The sequence below is a fragment of the Lingula anatina genome, chromosome 10 (assembly GCF_051362555.1).
Source record: "Lingula anatina isolate TDL-2025a chromosome 10, LinAna3.0, whole genome shotgun sequence".
Taxonomy (NCBI): Eukaryota; Metazoa; Brachiopoda; class Lingulata; order Lingulida; family Lingulidae; genus Lingula; species Lingula anatina.
In genome coordinates this window covers 13,371,166-13,395,509 of record NC_141776.1, presented here as the reverse complement: position 1 = coordinate 13,395,509, position 24,344 = coordinate 13,371,166, and the positions used below count along the sequence as shown (strand labels likewise).

Genomic DNA, 24,344 nt, shown 5'->3' with positions numbered 1-24,344 from the left:
TTTAATCCGACAGCTATTTTTATATATGAAATCGGTGATGTAGTATTTGACCTATGTGGGACATTACTTACAGATATTGACGAGTGTAGTGGCAGTAATTTGTGCAGCGCAAACAGCACGTGTCAGAACACACTTGGAGGATACGAGTGCGCATGTGCAGTAGGATTTAAGCGTGAGAGTGACATGCGCACATGTACTGGTATGTATATGCATATGTATACACGCACTGGTTTTTTTTTCTGAATCATTCTGTGACCGACCGTCTGTCTAACTGACTGACTGACTGACCGATTGATTGGCTGGGTGACTGGTTGTTGACTACATGCTCAATCTCTACTCTGGTTTAATATCGTTGTGCAAAGCCCCCGTAACATAAAAACGGAACTCTTTTCGGATATACAGGTACCTGTACAAGTTCAGTATATTTTGGCCGTTTAAAAATGCAAAGAAATATTCTCATTGCAGCATGTGACGGCATCCACTGGGGCACCAACTGCGCCAACACGTGCAGCTGCGGGTCCCGTGCAAACACCTGTGACCGGGTTGTAGGGTGTACGGACTGCGTGGCCGGCTGGGAGGGGGCGAACTGTGAGAACGACGTGGACGAGTGCGCGCAGAACACCACCATCTGTGGTGCCAACGCCATCTGCAATAACACCAGGGGATCGTACACGTGCGCATGCGAAACAGGATATAGGGCAGACCCTACTGGCGCTTGTCTGGGTATGTTATTTATTTATTTATTTATTTCGGTACGAGTACATGCCTGAAATAATTGTAATTTACAAAGCCCGGTAAATATAAGATATATATAAAGTAATGATGATTAAGATGAAAATATTGTTAATAATGCTAGTAGTAGTAGTAGTAGTAGTAGTAGTAGTAGTAGGGGTAGTAGTTATAAACGCAAGAATTTTTAATGCATGTCATTTTATTCCCTCAGTTATTAGTATGTCTCTAGATAGAAGAAACTGAGAGTTCCTGGGGGTATGACACACCTTTTAGAACTATTTACCGAGACAAGTGTATTTTACAGATATAAATGAGTGTGTTGAGGGGGGCACAAACTGCGAGGAGACATGCACTAACACGCCTGGTGGCTTCAGCTGTGGCTGCAATCCAGGAAAAACATTGGTCAATGATACGCACTGTCAAGGTAATAAGGTCTATTGGTATATACAGTTGTGTACCGTCTGAGAAATGTTTGCTAACATTATACGTTTTTCTGAATTTTATTTTTAAAAGAACGTTGCATGCAAGTTTGATTTTTATCACTGAATTGATGACTGGCGTTACCAAAAAAAAATAACAACAAGCGTTGGTGAAATTCCTGTTTTTAGAATTTAAAATGTTTGACATGTATCCTGGTGGCCTATTGCAGTACATTATTCAGAATAGCTCACAGAAAATACAAAGGCCATAGTGAGAATGGAATTTCAGGCCTAACCCATGCACACAACATCACTGCATATTGTAAAATACAAGTAGGTTAAATATTGTGGTGACTGTACCTTATATGCTACTACATGCACTACCTTCTGTAAGGTCGTCATCAGAAACGAAACCGAAACTAACTGCCAGAAAGAATGACGAAGACGCTGTTAAATGTATGTTTCAGATGTTGACGAGTGTGCCTTGAAGACAGACCGCTGTGACCACGACTGTGCTAACACTGTGGGGAGCTACACGTGCTCCTGCTTCAATTCTGACTATCAGTTGGCTCTTGATGGATTTACGTGCAATCAAGGTGAGGATCTACGCACGGCAGAATTGACACATTATTGCCAATTATTATTTTATTTTGATCTACATGTTTTATATCAGCATACAGGGGCGGATCCAGGATTATTTGAAGTGGGGATCCGCGGATGTGAAGCTGACCCTCCCCCCCCCCACCCCCCACCCCCACATGGCGTGGGGTTCGGGACCCGCTGAAGGGCCCCGTAATTTTTTGGTATTTTAGAGGGCGAACGGTGCCATTTGGTACGGTTTAGAACTATGATTCAGCTAGTCAAAATTCTAATTACAAGAGGAGACCAGAAATCGAAGGGGAGATCAGGACACCCCTGACCCCAACCCCCCTCTAAATCCGCCACTGGCATACATGTATTCTGTTATCTGTTTTAACGTTTCTCATCAAATAGAAACGTGAACATAACCCTCACACTTGAACTCAAGCAAGTTTTCACGCCCATTTTATAAGTACCATAGCGATAATCTATAAAAAGACCAGAATTAAAATAGATTCTTCAATGAGCATTTGTTTAATTTGTTACATTTCAGTGAACAACGCAACATTAACTGTATGTGTTAACGCGGGCCTGACCTGTAACCAAGGACTGTGCAATGCATCTGTTCCTGTTTGTTACTGTCTCTCTGGCTATTTCCTTGGAAGCAGTGGCGCTTGTGAAGGTGAGATATGACGACCGTAAAAAAACACCAATAAACCGATGCTTAATTGATTCGCTAATTTTTATTAAAGTCCCCTGGTCTACTGAGTAATTTAAATGGATTTTAGAACTAAAATAAGTTTATTGTTATTTTTTATGTATTTATTAAAATTTGAAATGAGTTGGAGAGTGAAATATAATTGTTGTCCATTGCAAAAACCACAATGTTCCAGTGGTTATGATTAGGACTCGAGGTATTGAGACGTTCCATATGCTTCATTTTTATATTACGTTGTATTAACAATCACAGATATCAATGAATGTCATTATAAGAACCTGAGGTATACTATCAGGACGTTTCGCATGCTTCGTTTTATATTACAAGTTATTATTTTTGTATTAACAATCACAGATATCAATGAATGCACAACGGGAGCAGACAACTGTAACCGCACGACGAGCGACTGCAATAACCTAGGTGGCAGCTATAACTGTACTTGCAGGACGGGCTTTGTGTTGGATCAGAGTGACCAAAGAACGTGCAGAGGTACGTGGACAGTCATTGATGATGGCATCATGCCATCTGCAACTCGATATTGTGTTTATAATGTTAAATAACGACGCAAGGTGAATTCTTGAAAGTTTTCAAAGAAGTGCATTGATCATTTACAGGAAAGAAGCCCCATATACTTTTTGACTGCAGTAGGTGTACTCCCCGTCAACCCTGTAATTAAGTTAGGTTAAAATAACGCATGTGTTACCATTTGGCAACAAAGGTACATGCTTTCATTAAAAAAAGATATATATATATACAACCATTTGTGTTTTCTCTAGATATAGACGAATGCTCAACGTCAAACCAATGCCACGCTAACGCGCAGTGCACCAATACGGTGGGATCCTACACGTGCGCGTGTGACGCCGGCTACACAGGAGACGGTCGGACATGCTCGAATATTAACGAATGCACTGCCTCGCCCTGCCATGCTGACGCCACATGTACGGACACGGAGGGCTCCTACGTTTGTAAATGTAAACCGGGCTTTGAGGGAACTGGACTCGCGTGTACTGATATCAATGAATGCACGTCATCGCATGACTGCAGTCCCAATGCTGACTGTACTAACACGCCCGGAAGTTACACTTGCTCTTGTAGAAACGCCTTCACCGGGGATGGAATTGTTTGTAGGCCATTACAGGGAGTTAAAGGTATGGATACCCTTGGAAACATACCCTTGAACAAAACTGCAATATGTTACTATATTCGTTAAAACATGGCAGTTGCATCGATTTATCTATAAGTTATTTAGGCGATTATGACTAGATTGTCGTACAAATTTAAGTAAAGGTATGCACGTGTTTCTCTCCACCGCAATAATACGCCTTATAAGCGGTACCATGTTGCACACAAACCAAGCACTGGTCAAGTGTCGCATGTGACAATGTTTTAACTGATGTGACCCGAATTCTGATGCCATTGAGTCAAGATAGACTCATTTATATCTACTATCATATGGTGATTATTTTTCTACCACAATTGCCGACTTGGTTGCTATATCTTGTTCTCTTATTTCAGTGTTAATGAATTTCGACAACGAGTACTCCGCCTCTCGGTACCAGCCAGGAAGCACGGATTATTCCTTGTTAGTGAGAACGGTAAGACATTTGCAGAAAAGGAACAGAAATTAAATAAAGTTGGTTTTATTTTTGAATGCCTGATACGTTTAAACATTTTTGCCTCTTTTGTTATCAAGATAATCATCGATAACCATTGAAAATAAAAATTAAACCATTGACTATGGACATTTTTTAGATATTTATTGTGCATAAGAATAAAAAGTTCTAAATGTTCAAACTAACACGGAACAACATTACAAATATATTCAAAATGCATTATTTCGCAACTTGCAGTTGAACGAGTTCTATGCAAATTTCACGGATTTCAACCGGGTAGAGATTACTGAGATAAGGTAAGTTATTGTAAAGAGCTGTTCCTGCTGGTAGTGCAGGCAATTATAAAGTCTATGAATGCTAATTCTAAGCTATAAAACAGTAGTATTTTGCACTTGTAGCAGCCTAGATCAAATGGAGTTGATGGTGAGAAAGATCCATAAAAGACAAGACTTATTGGGTTGCCCTGTAAAATTTGCTTATCGAAGATATTAGGGTATATAAAACAACGGGTACCACAAAATATATTTTTTTATTGTATTGCATTGCATTGTATTATATTGAATTTACCTCACATTGTGTGACTTGTGAACTACATAATCTTAAATGTTGACCTCACTGATTCTTTAAAATAACGTAATCAGATGACAAGCATAGGTCTATATTTGGCGCCGTCTGCTTGTGTGTTACAACATTTCATAAACCTAAAACAAATGCATTAAATACGTTGCAGATCTGTATATTAAAACGCATCTCATTACTCCCCCGACAGGTCTAAAATCAAAGAGTGCATTCCCAGAGATTTAGATCGATCCATCCGGATCGACCTAACTCCCTGGGGGTGCACGCTAATTTGCAGTCAGCCGAGCGCGCACGACAGTTAATTACCCCCTTACAGCTTTTAGTAGGCGGGACAGACGCTTAAGCCGGCTAAGCTGACAGTAATCTAGTGAGACTCCCCACAGGGTTAGATCGATCTAAAATCTGTGGGAATGGGGTCAAAGTGTCAATGTATTTTCAAACTATTGACAAACGACCTTCTACGTTCCTATTGAAACTTCATACCCGGTGGAATTTTCCTACATTTTCAGAAACGATAACGGACTCGCCGTCTACTACACGGTACTGGTGAACACGACGAGCCCAGACAACGAAACCATCAGCGCCATCTCAGTGTACATTTTGGCCAATCTTCAACGGGTCAATAACGTTCTGATCGATACCACCAGCAGGGCTAGTTACAGAGTGAGACGGACACCGGCCTTGATACAAGGCGCGGTATCAGGTACGTCAGTCTATCCAAACCAGTTTGATAGTCCATGTCTTGCATCCCACGTCGCATACATGGTCATACATAGCTTCCGCTTCACGCCCCTGGCTCTTACCCAGGTCACGTGACTTATCACATCACAAACAGGGCAGTGATTTTTATGGATTAAGAGAGTAGTAATTTATTTTGATTAATTGTTGTCAAACCACCACTTAATCTCGTGTTTTCAATTTATTTTTTGAGAACAAGTAAGTTTCCACCCATCATGATTTTGGGTAGATATTGATCATAGCAAATGGATCGCCCTCCCTTCTCACTTCCACACACGCACACAAAGAGAGGATGTTTGTGCATGTGTGTGTGCGTGTGTGTGTGTTTGAAAAAGAGAGAGAGAGAGACAGAGAAAAGAGAGACCTAAATTGAGAAGCTTTTTCTGGTCCTGATGGCCCGATTGCTCACATTCGCTTTCCAGTAAAGATAAAACCATGTTAATAAGCTAATAAATCCCCATTCATTTTCATTTCCAGATATCGATGAATGCATCTTCAACCGAGGTGGCTGCCATACTGCCGCAGCGTGTATCAATACTATTGGGAGTTTCAGTTGCACGTGTAACAGTGGATACTTTGGAAACGGGTTCACATGTGACACGGAGGTCAACTACGGAGGTAAGAACAATGGGCTGTTTTTACCAGGAACCAGACACACTGACCTGGCGCAGATAAAATGCGATGCCCGGTCTATAGATTGTAACTGGAGAAAGAATACTTCACATCGATATCAGAACAAAGGAATATAAGCTCAGCAGTTGCTAAAAAATAAAAACTCATCTTTTTAGAATAATTTTGATTAAACAACTTAGACTTTACTGAATGTTATAATTAGAAATATTTCTCTTTACAATTAACACATTTTTAATTTAAATAATATTTTTAATTTTGCATTTTATTTGCAAAGTCTGTACAGAACACACTTTAATGAAGTTAGACTCGACTAACGATAAATTATTATTATAATCTCTAAAAATGACTTTCATGTGCGTGTGTAAGTCAATTCCTTTAGATTGGAAAATTAGTGTTATTTCTTTCTATTTCATGTCACTAATTCATGGACAAACTCGTTTTTTTTATTTTTTATTTTAGTGAACATAACATTGGATGTGGTGAACCCAGCTCCTTACTTGATAGTGGGTTCTGCTGAGTATACCGTACTTAGAAAAGCGGTGAGTATACCCACCCAAACAGACACACGGCGTGATGTGATTTCACGATGACGTCACATTAATACAGTGACGTCACATTTATACAGTGACGTCACATTTACACAGTGACGTTGAAATGATGTCTTCTTTGCATCGAAATTAATTTGTTTGCCAGTTTGGTGGTCAAGACTTTAATGTATCCTAATGGTCATAGATCTCCGATGACGTTAATGATGTAATACCTGTATGTTATATATTTATCTTAGCATGTGAGCACGGCATGGCGTGATGAAAATTTACCAGTATTTTATGGAAATGGCTGGCATTTTGAATGTGCTCACAATATTAAGATGCAATGATCCAAAGGCATCTGTCTTCGGGTGTCTGGGGTTTTGTGATACAGTTCCTAGAATTCGTAAAATCAATGTTCCATTTATTGCAATTACAGTAATACTTCATATGCTATACACATACACATGTATGTGTAATTGATTTCCATCTTTATTTCAGCTGGTCTCACTCCATGACGGTTTTGCAGGTTTTGTGAGTTTAGTTATAATGAACTTGCGGTAGGTACACGGTTCGCTCAACAAATTAATATGAAGCTTTTTATGTAGGTTTCAAAGTTTTTTTTTTTTTTTTTTTTTTTTTTATTAAAAACAACGAAAACCTTAACTTCAGATACCTTGATTGCAATTATTCTTCCGTAAACATTTCGGGGTAACGGTAGGCAAGAACGTTGATGAAACTCTTATCAAGTCTAAGGGGTATTTTCATTCCTTTGTCGTCTTCCGGAATACAGGCAATTTCCCTTAATTACTTCCCTTCAGAATACGTTGGTTCCAACTAAACAGTTCGTTAAATAATTCTAGAATTTCCGTCCATTCTTAACGTTTTATCACTTCCTTAAATATCTTCCTATCAAGTGAAATGGTATAGTGAGTCGTGACAGTAATGCATTGTGCAAAATATTATTAACGTCTTTTGCATAAAAGTCTGCATGCATTATAAATAATATAATATAATATAATATAATATAATATAATATAATATAATATAATATAATATAATATAACTCTAGTTATACATTTAAATTTTCAGTGACGGTAGTCTTATAGTTCAGTACACGGTAAAAGTGAACACAACGGGGGGCGATGTAAACGCTACCACGCAGGCTTTCAGAGAACACATGTTGCAACAGCTTATACCCAACAACTACGTCATAGTTTACGAAAACAGTCGCTTTCGAGTCATAGAAGCGCCGGTAGTAGACGGTGGTAAGTACGAATGGAAATATATCGATGATCATTGTGACAATTTTTTTATCGATTTTTATTCTTTTTTTTTTTTTTTGTAATATATTAGTGGGCGTAACTCAAACACGACAAATAGTAAATATTTATAAATGCAGTTGTGTCGCACTTTGGGAAAAATTAAAGACTGATGACTCTTCACCTGATCTGCCATTTTCAGTGCCGTTACAACAATGTACGGTGCTCGGTTGCCAGAACGGGGGCGGTTGTGATGGCAGTGCATATGGCTACTGTTCGTAAGTAAAGCCTTTACCATCTTTTGTCTGAACAACTTGTTTTAATGGATTCGTATGGGTGTCTTGTGTTCTCTAAGAGATGTCCATGCATATTAAAATTGGTTTATGTGTTTGCACTATTTGGTTGAATGTTTCTATCTGTTAGAATGTCTGAATGTTTGTATGTATGTCAGTGTGTATGTGTGTGTGTGTGAAGGCAGGCAGGCAGATAAGTAGATAGATAAAGATGTATATATTGCATTATCTATATCTATCTGTCTCTCTATCTATCAGTTATACCGCCTATTGCCACTCACCGTCTTTTGCCACGTTATTATTCAAATATAATCTTCCATTCTTTACACATTGACAGCTGTGTGACAGGCTACAGCGGTAACCAATGCCAGACCAAATCTGGGCTGACAAATGATGAAATAGCCATAGTGGCGGCCAGCACAGTCGGCGGCATTCTTCTCATCGTGGCGATAAGCATCCTCGTCATTGTGATCATTTACAAAAAGAGGAAAGCAAAGAAGGAGAAGCTACGGGCAACTAGATATGATAAGTGAGTGCGAAATCTGTGCCTATGATTTGAGAATGTATTAACTATTCTAAAGTTCCGGATTACTTCATTGAACATTCATTAAGAAGTAATAAGAATCGTTTGAATCGTGATTATTTATTTTTTTTATTTTCAGTTCGTTTATGTTTTTATTTATTTGTTTATTTTATTATCTTTGTCTACGAGATTTAATATCCAACCTTCACTGCTTAGCCCAGCATTACATGACGTCACTTTGATGTTGACATGACGTAATAAAGCTTCTGACTTCTGACCTTTTTTTGATAATGTTTCTGCATATCGATGTATTCGCATTTCATTCCAGCTTTTTACATGGAGCATACGGACCAGCCAGTGGAGTTTTCCATCCCAAGTATTTCCCCAACTGGCAGTACATGGGAAGAGGCCGAGACCCGGGGTCGGGGAGCAGTCGAACTCGTAGTTCTGGCAGTAGTCGGAGCAGCAGCTCAGGCAGTGACTATTTGCACAGAAATGGAGGCTACGTCAATTATGGAGGGCGTCACGGTAGGTATATGCGTATTAAAGGCGTCAGGATGGATACATATTTAGTGGCATAGTATAGTTTGAGCACGTTTACAGTTTTTAACAAGTTTATAAATGAGATGGGTGACGTGAGTCGTAGCTTTTCGGTTCTTGCATCGAAAATGAATCTCTGATTTAACGCGATTTTAATATGGATCCAAACCGATTCATGATGCTAAATCAGTCTACTCCATGATGTAATGTCTGTTTAAGGTCGATATTAAACGCTTTTTTGATAATCTCAGATTAACAGTTAGTTTCTATGTATGTCTGCATTTCAATCTCGCCTTGGCGATCGAGACTCGGGACAGTCCATATTTCTCCTTGGTGGATTGCTAGTGCCTTGATTTGATTTGAATCTCGACTCATCTATGACATATATTTATTTGAAATTGTTATTTACATTTTAGGATATCCGGACATGGATTCTAACGGGTGGGAAAGCATGCTTACTGGCAACTTGAAACCAGATCATGAATTCAGAATATCACGTCCTCATGTGGGGTATGGGAACGGCTTCCACAATCCGGTAAGTGTGATTTTGAATGTGTTTCATATTTTTTTGCGTGTCCCGTGGCAAAATGTGGTTAAATATTCATCTGTATATTTTTGATGATATGTTTTAAAAGTAATGATACGAAGTATTGGATATTTACAGCTAGCTAGACGTGCGTGTTATTGTTGTGAAAGTTTAGAAAAACACCAGATGCCAGTTTTATAAGACACCTTAATCATTATAACTCTAAACAGTTTATTTACTTTAAATTTTGCGTTTTATTTCAGATTCGACTAAGACCTGAAACGAACGCATGATATCATATTTCTCCACATCTGTTTTACGATTAATTTGCCCACCATGTCACGTGTGAAGTTACTCAGTCGGAACTACATATATTCATGGAATATACTAGTATTGAACACGTTTAATGAACATGTGAGCATGTAAAGACATCCAGTCAACCAATAACAGGTAGTAGGCTACGTGTTGAAATAAAAGTAGCTCTACTGTAAAGAATATAGGTAAATAGACATTTTACACCACGGAAGGACCAAGTGTGGTCCCTATCAGTTAGTATTGTTTTATATCATCTCTTACATTAAATCTTTCATTATTATTATTGTTGTTATTATTATTATTATTATTATTATTATTATTATATAAAACCATATTCAGTATGAAATCCTATAAAATGAAATGGAGGCCATTTGTTACTTCATTATACAAAACTAAGCCGGGCAGGGTATCTGTTATCGAGATGTATGCAATAAAACACAAATCAAATTATTTCATTCACCCAGCACAAGTAACATTTTATCTAATGTCATGTAACTCCATTTGTACTTTCTGTTCATAACAGGCCGGATATTTTATACGAGATGTAAATTGAACAAAGTTGTTATTAAAATATATTTTATAACATATTTTAACTATGTTCTTGTGTTTGTGTGTGGTCTGTTTGGAATGGGGTCAAGCATGTTCATTCAGAACCTATACGTACATATTTGAAGCACTGAGAAAAAAAAAACATTTTGTATGGAACCTTAGATGCCACTCTATATTCTGCTGCAAGTTATCGGGATTTAAATCAAGCAAGCATTAGAAGTTCTCGTATAAGGAATAATGCACTACACTTGGTTTTTTGAAACGGTTCTGATGTATTCATATATTTAGCATCGATCTCTATTCATTCATTTTTCTACTATACTACATACAAGCTATATTACAGAGAGCTTCGTGTTAAGATATTATTCTGAAGTTTCCCTTGAAAGTTGCTACAAAACTGTAATTACACCCACTCTAAAATACAAGAAGGATTCTTACCTTCCTGTTTTTTTTTTTTTTTAGTTTATCTGTTAAATTTATGTTCGTCGAAAAATATGTATATTCTTAGTTATATTTTAGTCCCTGGTCGTACATGAAGAACAGAGTACCCGGATTCGGCCATAGTTTGGCGACTTCCGGATGTCCCATTTCATGATATCCTTCAATCTGTCCGAATCTTTTCGCGTTAAGGAAGATGTTGGACGGATGACCAGAGGATGTTGCCTTCTCCAATCTACAAATTACAGACAGCTAGATCTGTCAGTAATAATACAGTTTATACTTACCAACCTGGATCCATTCTTTGAATATGCAATTTCTCAATTCCCTCTAAAACCATATTCACTTTTAAAAAGGGGGTCTATGCACCAATATCTTAGCTCTTTTCACCACTCTCTGAACATTGACAATGACCATAGAGTAATTGCATCAAAAAAAAAACAAAGGAAACTGATAGACTATATGATAGATAGAATGCCGTCCCAGTACATACATGTACTGATTAATGCTAGAAGAATCAATAACATAGATTTGACCTTAAGAATGACAAGCATAAGGCTACCTCAAATGATGTCCAAAGAGCGTCGGATTCCAAATCTGGTCAGCTGTCGGCGGCGAGGATGTTTCCATATTCTGAAATAGTGAATGCGCGATTTGATTGCATTTCTTTTCTTAACTAAGATACCCGTCCGCGTTTGACCTTAAGGCGTGACGTAACAACCCTTTAACATAATCCTTTTTCAGTGTCATATATGAGATAGTCCCCTGTTGTGAAACAAGGTCCGATGCCCATTGACTTTTGCTGGTAAACCCTGCCCTAGATTTTGATCGACTTGCTTATTGCTTACCCTAACTTGTATGGATGACGGACAATTTAACTGCTACACAGACCATCTATCTTTACGTAGGGAATGTAATGCTCATCGCGGCATAATATAAATGATATAAATATAATATAAATGATATAATAATAATATAAATCATATGAAACAAAACATAAAATTGGAAAATGATGATCTGTTTTATGATGAATGAGAATCGGATCGACTTCAGTACGAATCATTCTGAACTGTACGGAACATAAGTTTGAAAAAATGTAAAAAAAAGGTTTATTTAACTAAACAAACTAGTAGATGAACAAAGGGCCGAATAATCGAATAAATGGAGTGATTTGAGAACAATTTACATACATAAATTTTTATACATTCAGCATGCCTGACATCTAACTACAGCGACAACAAACTGCTCAGACAACACATTTAATAAATCGAAGCATTATTCTGTCATAGACTTACGGCAGTTATTGTCGGGAAAGGGGGTGGCCAATAGGAGTAGGTAATGATGTACCATCCATCTTCTGTCACGTTTCCAAGAAACTGGTATTTGCTCATGCGCAAAACAACGGAATCCATTGTGGCGTTGCATGGGTCCAGTATGTCAATAAGGGGGATTGTGGGCGGATGTGAAAATGTCGTCCGCCATCGGAACTTGGCTGTAAAATCAACACAATTGCTGTAAAAGTTGGTATTTGGAGAGTTGTTGGGTTTGAGTTGATAAGGAAGGCAAATGTGTTAAAAGAAATTTTATAAAACGATGTCGATATCGTATTTTTCAAGGTGGAACAAAAAGGATATGATGGAATATCATATTTGTCTTTGCAAAGCTGATAAAGAATTCAATGATTAATTTGAAAAATAGGTCAAAGTCCGATACTTTTTCTACTTGCTGAGAAGAACTTAAATAATTTTTTAAAAAGGCTACGATGTATGACCCCCCACCCACCCACACCAAGGAAAGTATCAAGCAAATTTTATGAATTAGATCATGTTGGAGAAAAAACGTTATTGTAACTCAAAATGCTACATACTATTAGAATCTTCTATATATCCTTTCGAATCGACGTAGTACCCGCCATTTGGCGCGACTTGGTTAGTTACTCGAAGATAGCCACCGCCTTCCGCTGACATAGGAGACCAGATCTGTACTATGTCTCCGTCTTCAGGCTAAAACATCACAAAGTTATAACTATTTTCTTTCAATTATAGCGTTTGATTTGATTTCTGTTATTAGTACTGGTATAAGTTATTGGTGATCTCTCGAGATAAAACGATAATCAATATGTTATAAGAAGACGAAATAAGTCCATTAAATGAAAATCGCTTTTAGGCAATTGGTGCCAAAGAAAATACCCTGCCTCATAAGAAACTTCGGACAATTTTAATGAAAATGCTTCGTGAATCGAGTGTGTGTCACATGTTTTATGGATCCTTTATGTTTCAAATAAAGAATGATAAAATAAAAGAGAAAATGTCAACTCGATACATACGTGTTCTACGTTTTATTTAGGCCTACCTGCGTCAGGGTATGGTCACAGTCTCGCGGTTTCTCGGGAGAGTTGTATACGGTGTACCTGGTCCCCCCATTAGGTAGTGGATAGACGTCAAAGGTAAAAGCTTCGGAGGTTGGCCTAGGCTGTTGAACAATAAGTACCTTTGATACATTGTTTATAACATTCATGGTGCAACTGTTGTATTGTACCCTCCAATGACCTGCTGTAGTTTCACTCTATAAATTTTTTTTTTTTAATCTTGACAAACACAACACATCTGAGATGTTGGTCTGCTCAGACCGAACTGCTCTCCAAGTGAAACAATCACACATATGATTCCCTTTTAATTTAACAAATTGAAATGCCTCCTCTTGTTTCCAACGCATTCTTATAATCACAATCCTCAGCACAAGGGAAAGTTTGCAGCAATACTGCGGCAAAATTGCAGCAAATTTGTTGCAAACTAAAAGTTTGCGGCAACTAGTTTGTAGGAGTTTGCAAGAAAAAATTTGTCTTGCTGCTAATTTGCAGCAAATTCACAATAACAACTTAAGTTTGCAGCAGGTTTGCAAGAAAGTATTTTTGTTCTGGCAAATTTGTGGAAAACTAGCAGCAAATTTGCAAGAACATCTCAAGTTTGCAGTCAGTTTGCAAGAAAGTATTCAAGTTCTGAGTTCTTGCAAATTTGCAACAAATTTGCTGCAAATTAGCTCATCTGTAATTATTTCACGAACTGGTGTATGATTTCTATTTGTCTCTGAAGGCGCTTATGCGGCTAAACTAGACGCTTGCTTGTTTTAAAATTACATTTCAAATTTATGGGGAATACGCGACAGGAAGTACGGAATAGGAATACGTAAAGGGTCGGGCATGACAAGCATAACAGAAAAAATTGTTACGTTCACGGCTTCCCTTGTGTTCTTGCGCTGATTGTTCCGTGCCCTTCCGTAAAATTGCGTCTGAAAAAGAATTAATAGGTACACATATCGGTACAATGAACGTTATAAAATTGTTCAATAGAAAGTTACTAGATTATATATTTAATCATGTTGAGGGCAAATGCAACGGGGCAGGTGACCCCTCCCTTTTTTTCAAAAGGTATTTTTAGCAGAAATAAAGGTGTTAATGGGGAAGCGAACCGTCTTCTGTCACTTTCGTTACCCTAGAGCTGTTATTCACTGCATAATTTTAAGATACAACGTACAAGTAAATAAGTAATCTAATTAGGTGATAAGAAGTCGAATTACCTTATTTAATGACTAATAAATCAAAACATTTGTGTTTAGAGTGACTACATAATTAATGGCAATACATTACATTTAAGACATTCCAGACGTGTTCGTAATGATTTTGTGGTATCCCAGGGTATAATGGAGACTAGAAGAAAAAAATTGTTCAAGCAAGATATGAAACACATGTCTTGAAATGTCTTCGAGGAGACGGCAAATAATTTTTTCACTTTTATTTTTTCATTCATTTATTAATTATAATCTGCTTGACAAATTGTGTATAGGTCTAAAACACCTTCTGTGCTCATTTTGTCTTATTTCCTATCAGCTTGATTTTATGGAAGTAAATAGAATTGCTTAAAATTATTTTAAAAACATACATTTATTTGAAAGGCACAAACATTTGAAGGTATTAAAAATGGTGCAATTCATTCTGATCTTTGGTCCAAGATAGGAACAACTTTATACTCACCAAGGGCGGTCTTGGTCGATTTTGCCAGTATGCCACGACTTGGGAACTTAACAGTGCCAGTAACGCTACACAAAGAGAGTACATCCTTGCAGAGCGTTTCCGAATGAAGGTTAGTCAGTCTGACTTCTCAGTTTAGATATATTCCGCCTATTATATGTGCCTTTGTGCTAATGGCGGGTGTGATCCGCCTCTGACATCAATTACTGGTTTGACCTTCTGAATATTTCGTTAATATATCGTCAGTGCTTTACTTTCATTATTAATCATATATCTATTCACCTTCTGGTAAGTCACAGCCGTAGTATAGGATACGTTGCCGAAGGAAGAATAGGTAAACATTGTCACATCTCGTCAGTAAATTGAGTTATAATGATATTATATTCACATTGAACTCCAACACATGTCTTTTTACACGTGCACTTTATCACATCTCCCATCCCCCTTGTCTGCGAGAGGGGGGGGGGGGGTAGGCAAGGGGACGGATATTCTCTCTCCTATCGGAGCCTGAGAAACTCCATCAACTGTCATGCGATGGCTTAAAGCCCCCTTACGATGAGTTTACGGTCACAGCTGAGTTTGAAAATTTCTTTGGGCTTGTGCTCATCGCATGTCAGGTTCGGGCAGTGTTGTATCGGTTTCAAGGAGAGCTGAAGAATTCATACATTGTACGACAAGACAAGACAAGAATGAAAATAATTGGTAACAGTAAATTCACTTACTTATTCATTCATTTATTCATTCTTTCTTACTTATTCATTTCACTTACTTATTCATTTATTCATTCTTAATTGCTTATCATCCTAATTATTTATATGAAACAGTATTGATGTTTTATTCATTTGCCTATTTGCGAGATTTCTTTCAGCACTGGAAATACGTGTTCACTGTTTTAATTGGAAATGTACATGAGCACACAAGTAGTACCGTGCTTAAAAGCAGCAGTATTCATTCGTACCTTTTTGTGACTGTAGCTACCCCTTTCACCCAAAATCGCTGCAAAAAAGGTGATTTTTTCCTGTCAAAGTCTCAGTGTTCAATTTCAAATTAATGAAGTAACGCTAAGCAAATGTACATATTATCTTTATTGTGATGCAATGCACATTCATTTAACAAATAAGCTACTCATTCAAAGATAAATGCCCCAGAGGATCGTATCTGTCTCAAGTCCCGGGATACATGTACCTATCCTATGATGTACTCAACGGGGACACACCGATACCACAATGGAAACGACGTACTAAGGGTACACCTCTTAGCACGGAATAGAGGCAATGGCGTCGACGTATAACCATAAAGTTTAGTCGTCCATGGCGTGGTCGACCTTGTCGATAGAGTTCTTGTCGGTGGAGTTCTTGTCGGTGGCGTTCTTGTCGGTCCAGTCGGCGTCTTCGTCTCTATGGGAAGACGGGTTACAACTGAATGTATGTTGACACACCTGCAAAAAGAGAAGAAGAATCCGTGAACAGTGACTTATGTGACAGGTGGATGACTTTATAGCTCCCCTCCGTCGCTTTCGGAATTTGCCGTCGCGTCAGGAATAGCAGTCCTATAAAGTACAAGGATGGAAGCCCAGGGTCCCATATATGATCAGTACAGGCTATAGGGCTAGTCGTAATATAAGGTTAATTATAACACTTTTACAAATCAATTCGGAACGGATTACGGCTCCTAGCGCAAAACCATTCCTGTCAAAACGGTATCAGATGAATAAGCAGCGCGATGCTACATAATCTACTGAGAAATTATATTTATGTGTTAAGTAAAACCACGAGGAACGTTAGTCAACAATCATGTAATATGAAGTAAAGTATCCCATCAAATGAACAAGGTTGGTTGCTGAGTTAAGAATTCAATAATTTATTTTAACCCATCGGGTGTGTACCGGTAGGCCAACTCAGAAAACTCCTCACTGAACACGTGACGAATTATGACCACGTGACCGCATACCTTAGTCCTGATCCAGAACATCTTCCACTGCGACAGTGCTCGAAAGGTTTAGTTGCGTCAGGGAATCTGCAATACCACCAGAAAGGTGTTGTTGTTGGCTTTGGCGTTGGCATTGGCCAGGGCGCGTCAGTTCCCGTGACCAGCTGAAAGTAAAGACATGTTAAGGCACTGTCACACCTAGCGTGTAGATCAAAAGCATAAAAGTATTTGCCCATTCGCTGACCTTAGATCGTATTCGCCTCGTGTCCGCAGACAAACGTCGGTGTACGTTCGAATACCCAGACGGAAATAAAATGTTTGAGTATATTCAAAATCAATTCCATATGCTGCTTCATTCTTATACGCTGGAAACGGTGATTCCATACGCTCGAATTTGTGCGTATAATAGACGTCTTCTACATTACTCATACGCACCTCTTTACGCTAGGTGTGACGGAACCTTTATTCCTGCCGAGTCAGCTCATGTTATTGATATATATGCCTGGAAGTGTGTGGCACGTATAGAAAGGATAACGTCAATTGAAAAGGTCGGCTGTATAATAAAGGAAGGCTAGCTATCTACCCCCTTGGTTGAACACAGTGGAAGATAACGCTATCACGCCGCGTCGTCTGTGTGGCTTAAAATCACCTTGGATATGGAGCAATTTAAAAAACTGACGCAGCGCCAGTGTCAAGAAACGTTGTCACGTTGGTCCTTGAACGCACAATAATATTTCAATTGAAAAACACCCATAAATTTTGTTGACAGAGACCAAGAACTATTCCAGCATAAAATGGATAAAACATTATCAAAAGCGATAAAATACGTATTTCTACATTACCTCGAAATACAGGCCACACAACAGCGCACTCACTAACAGATAGACGTTCATCATTAAGCAATGTTACGTATATCAATGTCTGAAAGACCGTTACTCGTATGGATAAACCAGTCGTCAGGGACGGATGACAATGATAACAAAGGCACGTTTATACGTCGTCTTCAGGGATGTCTTTCAGCCAAATAATGTTATTACAAGATGCCTGTACCACTTAAACTAATACTGTATATTTAAATTTGTTTTCCACCTATTAGATATGCATGGTGGAGGCACACGTCCTTTATATGTTAATATTACATATTGTGTTATTTTTTTATCCGGCATTGATTCATGGCAACTTGTGTAAATGCCACTTTAAAACGATACGCCATATGTTCGGTTTTTAAAGTTATCAGTAATTATTGGCCTTTTCTTGAACCTTCAGTCGTGACATTCGTTGTAATGTATGTCAGAATACACGTTTAACCAAACGAGGCTTGGGTAAATGTACGTCTTACAGGGAGCACTAGAAGTACTTGTTTACTGTTTACATAGTAAATGTAGGCCTACAGTTCATCATACGTGTTCATTGTAATACCATGACGATCAGAAACATTCTTAGATACCTTATAATGACTGTAATCCGGTAAATACCCCTTTCTCTTTAACCATTGCAGTAAAGTGAATTCTTCCATGCCAGAGAGTCTTGATTTATTTGTCTAAAAAAGACCAAATAACGCTTACCAAATGTATCCGCTTTATTGCAATACAATTTATACAATGTATTTAACAAATCAGATTTTAATTCAAACAAGAATGCCCCAGAAGACTTTGGGCACCTAAAGGATAGTTTTAACCCGTTTTTTCATCACAGTATACCTTTAAGCGTGTGCTCAGCTGTCAGGTTCTGGGCAGTGTTGGACATAATAACGAATTATGTCCAAGGGGCGGTGTTATATCGGTATCAAGGAGAGCTGAAGAATTCATACATTGTACGGCAAGACAGAATGAAAATAATTGGTAACAGTAAATTTACTTACTTATTCATTTATTCATTCTTTCTAACTTACTTTTTATATGTGCTTGTCAAATTGCTTATCATCCTAATTATTTATATGAAACAGTACTGATGTTTTATTCATTTGCCTATTGGAATATTAATGGAATTAAAGCTAATAGTTTACGCACCTTCATATCCCAGCACGATTTGTGTAAATGTACTGCTTTCAACAAAATACTTGTTACTGTTTTAATGTGAAACGTACATGAGCACTCAAGCAGTAGTGCAATGCTGAAAAGCAGTAGTATTCATTCATACCTTAATTTTATTGACTGCAATTCTACAGTTACCCTTTTCACCCACCCTGAACTTCAGAGATAACTTGACACTATAGAAGCTCTTCACTTGACACGATGAAGATAGGCTATAGTGAAGAGCTTAGTGTCAAGTTATCTCTGAAGCTCAGGGTGCTTTCACCTAAATCGTTGCAAAAAAAGTGATTTTTTTCTGTCAAATTCTCAGTGTAATTTCAAATAAACGAAGTAACGCTTAGCAAATGTACATATTATCTTTATTGTGATACAATGCACATTCATTTAACAAATCAGCCATTCATTCAAATATCAGTGCCCCCGAGGATCGTATTTGTCTCAAGTCCCTGGATGCCTATCCTATGATGTACTCAATGGGGACACACTGATACCACCTTGGATACGGCTGACACCTCCTGCCACGGCTTAAAGGCAATGGCGGCATGGGACCGGGGAGGGTAGTCGTCCATGGCGTGGTTGACGTTGTCGAAAGAGTCGTTGTTGGTGGAGGCGTCTTACCATACATGCTGAGGCACCTGGTGAGGGAAAAGGAAACTCTCTTTACCATAACAGTTACAGTAACAGTGAAGGTATCTTGCATAATTTAAGTATTGTATTCACATTGTTCTTAAGTATTGTATTTACCTCGATCGTCTCATGAGTCCAAGTGTGCCTGTGCCAAGCAGTATCAAGTAGCACAAAATGCATATGTTATATTAGTGAAATTCCGTTAAATGAGCAAGAGTGATTGTTGAGCGGGGTGTGACGATCACGTGACCGCTTACCTCAGTCCTTCTCCGACACATTTCCCACTGGGGCAGTATTCCCAAGGTTGAGTTCCGTCAGGGAAGTAGCAAAGACAACAGAACTGTGTTGTTGTTGTTGTTGTTGTAGTAGTGGTGGTTGTGGTTGTTGGTGGTCTAGTCGTTGAGGGTGGCACTACGGCTCCTGTAACCAACTGAAAATGAAAGTGAATGCTGTCAACTAGATCCCTTCTTAAAAGATAACATATAGAAACAAGATTTAGTAATAAAGAGACTTAAAAAAGAAACCCTATGGAAAAAGGATGGTGAGATAAATCTGTTGGAAATAACCCAACCACCGTCGTCAAATGCATTTTTTTTTTTGGAGGGGGGGGGGGGGGCAAAGGCACTGCCCAATCCGTCTGTCAAGAAACATAGAACATACAGTAGAATAATCAACATGGACGTGGAACAAATTAATTACGCAATGTCAGTGTTACAAGAAACGTTGTTAAGATGATTGCTAAATAATGATAGCGGTCAGTGCTGTGGAGTAAATGCTGTCTTCATCTTTTCTAAGACATTAAGAAATTTTGGTGACATATACCTGACCTGCGACTCTTCCAACATAGACGTTAAAATAGAAAAAAAAATACGTATTTCTACGTTACCTTGAAATACATTCCACATAAAAGCGCACTCGATACCAGATACATGTTCATCATTTCACGTAACACGTCAAGACCGTCACTCACATGAATAAACCAGCTGTCAGGAATGGATGATAATAATAAGGGAACGTTTATACGTCGACGTCGTCTTCGTAGATGCTCATCATCAAGTAACGTTATATCGAGATTCCACACAAATCAATTTTATACTGCATTTTATTTCAATTCATTTCCACATATTAGGTTTGGTGGAGGCACGGGTCTTTAAAATGCATATAAAATATGTATGTTTTATTTGTATCCCTCATTGGTTCACTACTGATCCATGGCAAGTTGTGTAAATACCATTTTAAAACCACGCGCCATATGTTCGGTTTTTAAAGTTATCAGTGATTATTGGCCTTCCCTTAAATCTTCAGTTGTGACCTTCCGTGTAGTGCATGTCAGAATACACGTCTAACCAAGCGAGGCTTGCGTAAATGGTCGTCTTACAGGTAGCACTAGTACTTGTTTACTGTTTTAATAGCTATAGGAAATGTACAGTTCATCATACGAGCGCATTGTAATACCATGCCGAGCAGAAGCATTCTCAGATACCTTATAATGACTGTATTCCTATAAATACCCCTTTCACTTTGACCATTGCAGTAAAGTGAATTCTTCCATGCCAAAGAGTCTTTATTTATTTGTCTAAAAAGTACCAAATAACGCTTACCAAATGTACTTATCCGCTTTATTGTAATACAATTGTACAATGTATTTTAAAAAATCAGATTTTAATTCAAACAAGAAATGCTCCAGAAGATTATCACTGGCTCAAGTCCATAGTCTGTCTATCCTATAATCTGCTCTACGGGGACACACTGGTACCACTGTGGGTAGGGAGAACACCTCCTGGCACGGCTTGGAGGCAATGGCGGCATGGGACCGGGGAGGGTAGTCGGCTCTGGCGTGGTTGTCCTTGTTGGAAGAGGCGGCGTCGGTTCAATGGGAGGACGAATTAGGACTGACTCTGTGTCGACGCACCTGGAGAAAGAGATGGAAAGTCCGTATAATGTGACCGATGTGACAGATGCGGGTTAATGCTATTGAATGACCTTGATAAGTCACCTCCAACGCATTCAAAGGATGACGGGTCTCCATTATATTAAGGTCCCTTTCACATCTAGAAGAGCCGAGATCTAGTAAGGCCGCGACCTAAATATGGCGGAACTACATGAAAGGAAGAACACTAATCCTGTAATAGTCTCTCCGCGTCTCACACACCTCCTCACGCATTATCCCTGCAGGGGCACAGTAATTAAATCTCGGCTCAATTCAACCGGTCGAGGGACAACTCGTGGGGAGGCGTGTGAGAGGAGGAGAGACCACTACAGGATTAGTCTTCCTTTCATGTAGGTCCGCCATATTTAGGTCGCGGCCTTACTAGACCTCGGCTCTTCTCGATGTGAATGCTCCCTAAGTCACACTATAAGTTTTAGACCTTTTTACGCCAAATTTTGATTATACTGTAGATTGCAGCACCTTTCTCTTATGCTTACGAAGGTTTGGCTATAACCAAAAATGAAGAGAGATCGAGGGACTGTAACTCGCTGGTGAAGGTAAAAAGTAGCACTTAAATGTACATGTAAGTATTCAAAATAGGGTTAATAAATTTTTCTCATTGTCTGAAATTGTAGAAATTTCTAGGAAAGCTTTAATTATTATGATTATCAGCACAAATATTTTGCTGTATAAAAGTTGAACGCGCAATGGCATGCTTTAATCGTCCCGTACTATACTTTTTAACTTTTAGGTTTTAATTTTTTAATTTTCACTTTGTACATGTACACAAGTCGTTACAATTTTAAGCCATTGAGTCAAAATTTGTTTGTTCAACAATACTGAATGCATTGAAAAAAAAAAAAAATTCCGTTGAATGAGCAACGATCATTGTTGATGGGGGCAGAGGGGGGAGGCTGACGATTACGTGCATACGTACCTCAGTCCTGGTCCGACACAGTTCCCACTGGGGCAGTGTTCCCAAGGTCTCGATTGGTCAGGAAAACGGCAATTCCACCAGAAGGGTGTAGTCGTGGGTGGTGTGGGTGGAGCCATTGTTGGGTCCCTGGACGCACAGAAAGGTAGACACGGAAGAGGAGGATCAGTTGGTGCTAACGTGGGAGGCAGCGCTGCGGTCTCCGTTACCAGCTAAAAATGGAGGTGAATGCAGTCAAGTAGATTGCCGTTTTTGGCATAATAAATAAAATAGATAAATAAACAAATAAAAAATACATGGAAGATTACGGAAAACGGATAATCGGATAAAACTGCGGCAATAACGCCACAAAAGTTGTCAGATGTACAGTACATGTAAATCAAGGGGTAAGGGTGGGGGGAACAAAGCCACTTTAACAGATCCGTCTATGAACATAAAAGACATATCACCATGGACATAGCGCAAGCTATAAAATTGACGCTGTGTCCGTGTGCCAAGAAACACTGCCACGTTGGCCCCGCACAATTAGGTACAAATGGGACACGTAGGGCCTACTTTAAAAAGAGTGGGTAACGGGGAAAGGATGAGAAGTATCATGCTTCCGCTACTTTAGAATTAAAATATGAACCGCATTTGTTATATCAGTTAAAAACAGCACCGATGAATTTTGATAACAGAGACCAAGGACTATCCCAGTATAAAATCGATGAAACATTTAATCGATAGGCCTAAAATAGGGCCTACCTTTTTCTACATTACCTCGAAAAACGCGCCACATAACAGCGCACTCAATGCCAGATACATGTTCGTCATCCCGCAATGTTATGTACACTACGTCTAAAGTTTGTCCGGTCGCATGGATAAACCCCAGAGGGGGCACAACGGTTCCCAGTGGTCAAGTACGGATGATAATGATAACAAAGGCACGTTTACACGTCGTTTTCGGGGATGTGTCAATGGGACCATTCCCACAAATATTTGGATTGATCTATCTCCCTTGGGAGTCTCAATAAATTGCGATGAACTTAACTGGCTTAAATGACTGTCACGCCTAGTAAAGCTGTTATGGGGTAATTATCTTTATCCTAGTTGATTCGGTAGGGCTGACAGACATTTACACCCCTTGAGCAATTTAGCGTGAATCCCCAGGGAGTTAGGTCGATCCAGATGAATCGATCTAAGTATGGGAGCCCAATTTATCAGTCAAATAAAGCTGTATCGAGGTACCCGTACCTTGTAACTCAATCCACGGTATTTTTCAATTTACTTTCCACTTATAGTCTATTACAAGGTCTGTGGCAGCATGTCCTCCGAAATGTATATGATTTGTCTATTTTTTTATCCCACATTGGTTCGCTACTGATCCGTGGCAAGGTGTGTGAATGCCACTTTAAAACGATACGCCATATGGTCGGTTTGACTAGTTATCAGTGATTATTGACCTTCCCTTAAGTCTTCAGGCGTGACTTTTCATGTTGTAAAGGTCAAAAGACACATATGACCAAAACGACTTTGTTGATCATCCTCCATTTTTGGCCGTCTTTCGACAGAAAGAAATAGACATAGAATACGGCTTCAATCCGCCCCTGACGAGACACAAAAATTACCGACGTCCTTGACTCAAAATAAAGCAATAGTTGTAAATGTAAATGCATACGGGCATTCGAAGTAGGCCTTATTCAAAGGAGATCCCATGGGGGGGAAGGGGGGGGGGTGATCACAGATCACGGGAAATAAAATTATCAATTCACAATTCACATTAAATAAAACTTTATTTATTCATAACTCGTCGAAAACGCAGGAATTACATTGCCCTACGAGTTGAAAAACACGAATCAACGAGTATGCAGAGTATAATGGTTTAGTTGAACACGAAA

At 38.8% G+C, this 24,344-nt stretch overlaps 4 protein-coding genes and 1 long non-coding RNA gene across 5 annotated transcripts in view; 1 reads left to right on the top strand and 4 right to left on the bottom strand.

Annotated features, from left to right (window-relative positions):
- Positions 1-9,793, top strand: part of LOC106153782 (uncharacterized) — a 38,952-nt gene extending 29,159 nt beyond the window's left edge. Inside the window, exons 21-38 of the mRNA XM_086997308.1 lie at positions 74-199; positions 466-723; positions 1,037-1,156; positions 1,619-1,747; positions 2,284-2,412; positions 2,803-2,937; positions 3,225-3,599; positions 3,967-4,046; positions 4,302-4,360; positions 5,153-5,346; positions 5,859-5,999; positions 6,474-6,553; positions 7,043-7,101; positions 7,634-7,809; positions 8,006-8,081; positions 8,434-8,625; positions 8,948-9,147; positions 9,576-9,793. Coding sequence (XP_086853434.1) covers positions 74-199; positions 466-723; positions 1,037-1,156; positions 1,619-1,747; positions 2,284-2,412; positions 2,803-2,937; positions 3,225-3,599; positions 3,967-4,046; positions 4,302-4,360; positions 5,153-5,346; positions 5,859-5,999; positions 6,474-6,553; positions 7,043-7,101; positions 7,634-7,809; positions 8,006-8,081; positions 8,434-8,625; positions 8,948-9,147; positions 9,576-9,778 — 2,732 coding nt within the window. The 3' untranslated portion in view covers positions 9,779-9,793. The remainder of the gene's footprint in view (positions 1-73; positions 200-465; positions 724-1,036; positions 1,157-1,618; positions 1,748-2,283; positions 2,413-2,802; positions 2,938-3,224; positions 3,600-3,966; positions 4,047-4,301; positions 4,361-5,152; positions 5,347-5,858; positions 6,000-6,473; positions 6,554-7,042; positions 7,102-7,633; positions 7,810-8,005; positions 8,082-8,433; positions 8,626-8,947; positions 9,148-9,575) is intronic.
- Positions 9,794-13,339: 3,546 nt separating this feature from the next.
- On the bottom strand, positions 13,340-14,697 carry LOC106167642 (uncharacterized). The gene is made up of 3 exons (XR_015331302.1): positions 14,634-14,697; positions 14,216-14,275; positions 13,340-13,459 (listed from the first exon to the last, which is right to left on the bottom strand). It is a non-coding gene; the product is annotated as an uncharacterized LOC106167642 (long non-coding RNA).
- Positions 14,698-16,081: 1,384 nt separating this feature from the next.
- On the bottom strand, positions 16,082-17,896 carry LOC106153781 (uncharacterized). Its single transcript, XM_013527881.2, has 3 exons — positions 17,786-17,896; positions 16,965-17,107; positions 16,082-16,452 (listed from the first exon to the last, which is right to left on the bottom strand). Exons 1-3 carry the CDS (start codon positions 17,837-17,839, stop codon positions 16,200-16,202), a joined length of 450 nt encoding a protein of 149 aa, XP_013383335.2. The 5' UTR covers positions 17,840-17,896; the 3' UTR covers positions 16,082-16,199.
- A 1,422-nt stretch (positions 17,897-19,318) lies between these two features.
- LOC147759624 (uncharacterized) lies at positions 19,319-20,646 on the bottom strand. The gene is made up of 3 exons (XM_086997974.1): positions 20,490-20,646; positions 19,861-20,033; positions 19,319-19,611 (listed from the first exon to the last, which is right to left on the bottom strand). Exons 1-3 carry the CDS (start codon positions 20,541-20,543, stop codon positions 19,431-19,433), a joined length of 408 nt encoding a protein of 135 aa, XP_086854100.1. The 5' UTR covers positions 20,544-20,646; the 3' UTR covers positions 19,319-19,430.
- A 657-nt stretch (positions 20,647-21,303) lies between these two features.
- LOC106167656 (uncharacterized) lies at positions 21,304-23,381 on the bottom strand. The gene is made up of 3 exons (XM_013546494.2): positions 23,227-23,381; positions 22,471-22,679; positions 21,304-21,515 (listed from the first exon to the last, which is right to left on the bottom strand). Exons 1-3 carry the CDS (start codon positions 23,278-23,280, stop codon positions 21,323-21,325), a joined length of 456 nt encoding a protein of 151 aa, XP_013401948.2. The 5' UTR covers positions 23,281-23,381; the 3' UTR covers positions 21,304-21,322.
- Between the last annotated feature and the right edge of the window lie 963 nt (positions 23,382-24,344).